This window comes from Nelumbo nucifera, chromosome 1, assembly GCF_055504915.1.
Source record: "Nelumbo nucifera cultivar China Antique chromosome 1, China Antique-T2T, whole genome shotgun sequence".
NCBI classification, from domain to species: domain Eukaryota; kingdom Viridiplantae; phylum Streptophyta; class Magnoliopsida; order Proteales; family Nelumbonaceae; genus Nelumbo; species Nelumbo nucifera.
Window position 1 is genome coordinate 90,121,796 of NC_142649.1, and position 5,047 is coordinate 90,126,842.

General features: G+C 42.4%; 1 protein-coding gene across 1 annotated transcript; it reads left to right on the forward strand.

Annotated features, from left to right (window-relative positions):
* Positions 1–2,020: 2,020 nt before the first annotated feature.
* LOC104588857 (G-type lectin S-receptor-like serine/threonine-protein kinase LECRK1) lies at positions 2,021–4,693 on the forward strand. The gene has a single exon (XM_010246979.3). It carries the CDS (start codon positions 2,150–2,152, stop codon positions 4,496–4,498), a length of 2,349 nt encoding a protein of 782 aa, XP_010245281.1. The 5' UTR covers positions 2,021–2,149; the 3' UTR covers positions 4,499–4,693.
* The last annotated feature ends 354 nt before the right edge of the window (positions 4,694–5,047 follow it).

Genomic DNA, 5,047 nt, shown 5'->3' on the forward strand with positions numbered 1-5,047 from the left:
CGCCCGACCACGAACTGCCCTTGTCTCAGCAAGGTGGTGTTGTCCCCTTTAGCATGTATGTTCTACCATGAATTGAGTCGAGCGGTGGGCCAATGCCATCTCTTGAGCCTAGATGAGGACTCGCTCATTTGGAGGGTCTCTCCGAGGCCGAATCCAAAATCAAGGGCCGACTCGTCAGCTACGACCAAGGTCCAATAGGTTCCTTGTCAAAAGAGATGAGTAGGAGTGTGACCTCCAATAGGCCGTATGCCTTGGGCTGACATCCGGTCTAGGCGTGTAGCCTTGGTGAATGTTGCATGCCATGGCCAGGTGGTCGGCCGAGGTGCGGGACCTGGCAACTAGGCGTATGACCTCCTAAGGTCGTGTGCCTTGGACCGAGGTCCAGTCCGAGCGTGTAACCTTGGTGAAGGTTGTATGCTGTAGAAGGGTGCTCAATCGAGACGAGAATGTATACACTGAGGGTTTGAGGCGAGGTGAAAGAAATTTGTTTTATTACAAAAACTTTTTACATGGTCGGTCGAAGCCAAGCTCTTGTGTTTACATATTTTGGCCTACGGTTACAATCGAGGCCGAGACATTGGTGATGAGGTTGGTGCCAACGTACTACTTCAGATACCCGTGGCGGATGAGGGATTCAATCTCGTCCTAGAGGTCGTAGCAGCCCTCGGTGTCGCGGTCGGCACCACAATGAAACGTGCAGTATCTTGTTAGATCACCCCTCTTAGGGTTCCTCTTTCTCTTCCCAGGCCAATTCACATACTCCTCTAAATGCGCCTACATCAATTGTCATGCATACACATACATACAACATACATGCATGTACATAAATAGATAAATAGGTAAATGCATACACACTATATGCATATATAAAAATTATAGATTCATATGTATATTTATTTAATTACACATATAAACTGATATATGATATTTACACATACAAATACAAAGTTAAATTGGTTCAGGTTAGCCAAGGCTTCAACCCTAAGCCAACTTGAAGTTAAGTCAAATGCACACTTTTCATCCTAACCCAAACTTCAACCAGAGGTGTGAATTGGGCCATGTTGGGCTGGCATGGCATGGCCTGCGTGCACCCCGTATGGGCTATGTTGTGCTAGCCCATGGCCGAGCTAGACTGTGCTTCTCTCCCCTAGGATACTTTGGGGATTGGTCTAACACGGCCCACAGCCTAAACCTGTGTGGGCCCATGTCGTGCCAAGGGCCAAGCTGGTCCACGGGCCAAGCCATGTTCTCTAAAATCTTTGAAAATGAAATAATGAAAATTTTAACCTAAATTACAAAATAGATAAAAATATTAAAAAGATCTTAAAATTTTATTTATATGAATTTTAATATATACAATTGTTTATATAATAAAATAATATAATATAATATATTAATATATTATATAATTATTTTATATAATATATACATAATTTATATATCAAATATATATATATATATATGAGCCATACTGGGTCGTACTACAGGCTGAGCCATACCGGCACACGGGCCACAAGTAGCATGGCCCGCTCGACCTAAAACCCAGGCCTGGCCGCGGGCAATACGACTCCATTTGCACCTCTGACTTCAACCCTCCAAAGTTGCGGCCCTAGAAATATTGTTTTTCATCCATGGCGTAGAAAATTGTGTTTTTTAGAGAGAAATGGGGGTTCCATGCCGGGTCCCTTACGATAATAAATAGATGGAAAGGGTATATATAAACTTAAAATCCATCTAAATGTTTGTCAAACCAATTGCTTTAGTTTTTTCTTTTTTTTTTTTGTACTTCATTGTTTGAAGTTTGAACCATTCAAATAAACCGACCAAATTTTGGCAAATTTGTATAAACATTTTCTAAAGAGCTCCCTTCGTAAGAGAAAATACGCGGTTGAATCATCAATTCAACGTGATGAGGACAAACTGCATGCAACATTTCTCCACCAAATTATTATTTTATTCGTTATTGACTTCTTATTTAATGCTATTATTGAGTCCACTGCAAGTTGCAATAAAGAAGCGCGTAAGTTGGTGCCAACTCAACTGGCATCGACTGTCTTGCGTAGTTGGGGATGCAGTTGTTGGAGCCTTACATGTTGAATTTGATAAAAGATTCAACAGAAGAGAAAAGTTCTTTCTGAGCTTCTCTCTCATGGCTGCTGTACTGTTGTTTTTTCTCATTTCTGTATTTTCTTCATTAGCAGCTGCTCAACAAAGATCATCTAATATAAGCTTGGGCTCGTCTCTCTCCCCCACCAAAACCCCATCATGGCTCTCACCTTCTGGCCGATTTGCTTTCGGGTTTTACCCATACGGCGATAGCTTTGCTGTTGGAATTTGGTTTGCCGGAATTCCCCAAAAAACAGTCATTTGGACTGCAAATAGACAAGACCCGCCAGTGCCAGGAAATACTACGTTAGTCTTGCAAAATGACGGTAGACTCATCTTGCAATCCGCACAAAACCAAACCATCAAATCCATCGCTGAAGGTCCCCAATCCGCCTCTTTTGCTTCTATGCTTGACTCCGGCAACTTTGTTCTTTATACTTCAAGCGGGGTTGTCGTATGGCAAAGCTTTGACAATCCGACGGACACTCTTTTACCTGGTCAGCCTCTAAAAGTTGGATCAGAACTCTTCTCTAGCGTCTCAGAAATCGACCACTCGAGAGGAAGATTTCGGCTCAAGATGCAGGACGATGGAAATCTGGTGCAGTACCCCGTAGACACTCCAGACACGGCCCCTTACTCTTATTGGGCTTCAGGTACCAATGGCCAAGGAAACAACGTTAGTTTAAATTTTGACAGTGATGGCCACCTCTACTTGCTCAATGGCACCAGTTTCAACATAAGGAATGTAACAAACGGTGGTTTTGCCACCGGAAAGACGATGGTTTACCGCATGACGATCGATGTCGATGGGCTCTTCCGGCTCTATTCAACCAATTTGAATGGAAATAGCAGTGATTGGTCAATGGTATGGAATTCAACGAGTAATTTTTGTGATCCCAAGGGACTATGCGGCATGAATGCATATTGTATTCTCATGGATCAAAAATCTGATTGCAGATGTCTACCTGGTTTCGATTTCATTGACAGAAATCAACGTACTTGGGGCTGCACGTGGAAACTTAGTGCAGAGAATACTTGTGGAAGTGAGAACCAAAACATCGACTACAGCATGATCTCTTTGGACCAAACCACATGGGAAGATGATCCGTATGCTATTTTATCGCCCATTACCAGTGAAGAAGACTGCAAAAACGCCTGTTTGGAGGACTGCAACTGCGACGTTGCAGTTTTTAATAAACAAGATTGCAGAAAACAGAAGCTTCCGTTGAGATATGGAAGAAGGAATCTTGGTGATTCGACCATGGTTTATGTCAAGGTAGGAAGCGGAAGCGAAATAAATGGCACCACCATATCCCACCAAAACAAGAAAGAACAGCGAAAGGACATTCTGATAATCGGAGTGGTATTTTTCGTTTGTGCATTCATTTTGCTAGCGTTTTCTGTTGTTATTAGTTACAGGAACCGTGTTTGGGCGTATAAAAGGATCTTGGATCCGGGAAGTATAGGACTAACCGAGGAGATTGCTCTACGATCATTTACCATCGCTGAGCTCCAAAAACTTACAGAAGGTTTCAAGGAAGAGGTGGGCAGGGGAGCTTTCGGAACGGTTTTCAAAGGAACTTTGCCAAATGGCCACATCCAGAGGATTGTCGCTGTCAAGAGACTGGAGAAGATGTTGGATGAAGGAGAGAGGGAGTTTCAGACTGAGATACGCGTGATTGCCAAAACCCATCATAGAAATTTAGTCCGATTGGTTGGTTACTGCAACGATGGTCCTAATAAGCTTCTGGTGTATGAGTACATGAGCAATGGATCACTTGCAGATCTCCTCTTCACAAAGGAAAGACGACCAAATTGGGATGAAAGGGTGGGAATTGCTTTGAAAATAGCTAGAGGCATTCTATATTTGCACGATGAATGCGAGACTCAAATCATCCACTGCGACATAAAGCCTCAAAACATACTCATGGATGAGTTCAATTGTCCAAAGATAGCCGATTTCGGATTAGCAAAGCTGTTGAAGCCAGACCAAAGTGGGACCTTTACAGCAATCAGAGGGACAAGGGGATATGTGGCACCGGAGTGGCACCGGAACATGCCCATAACAGTCAAGGCAGATATCTACAGCTTTGGGGTCGTCTTGTTAGAACTAGTATGTTGTCGTCGCAGTGTGGATGTTAATGTTCCTGAGGATGAGATTGTCCTTACAGATTGGGTCTATGACTGTTTCAAGGCTGGTGAGTTGCAGAAACTGGTTGGTGATGAAGTGGTGGACAAGAAAAGATTGGAGAGGATGGTCAGCGTGGGCCTGTGGTGCATTCAAGACGAGCCATCACTTCGGCCATTCATGAAAAAGGTGGTTTTGATGTTGGAAGGGACTGTAGATATACCAGTTCCTCCTAGTCCTTCTTCTTTTTTCAGTACCATCTAAGTCCTGCCGGATTTATTTATTTGGTAAAAAAGTCATGCATGGTTTAACTAAATTTGATCCAGTTACTGTAATTTCACTTAGCTTGTATCTGAACGTCTGTTTGTAATAACTGAAATGATCAGAGAAGTCATCTCCCTTTGGTTTTGTAGCAAAACGTTCATTGAATTGAAAATCAGTCAAGAGATTAGTGATCAATGGTTCTTTCTTTCATTTTTCTGAAACACTCGTTTTGGTTATTCTCGGAAAAACCCTGTTGGTGGGCTAGCATTCAGGCTCCATTAATGTGGCAACTCCTTTTCTTTTTCATAGAAAAGAAATGAAAATTCAAGAATTGGGTTCAACATGATAATATGACAGATTAAAGGATGATAAATGACTCAGAATCTTGGACAGGTTAACTCCTTGACATTGCTATCAAGACGATGTTCAGAGACAATGATAAAATAAATGAAATTTGAGTAGCTCAGTTCAGAAAGGTTTGTAGAGTAGAAGTGTAGTCGTACGTGATCAGTAGAAACCTAGAAGGTTTACCGTTCACCATGAGTAGTG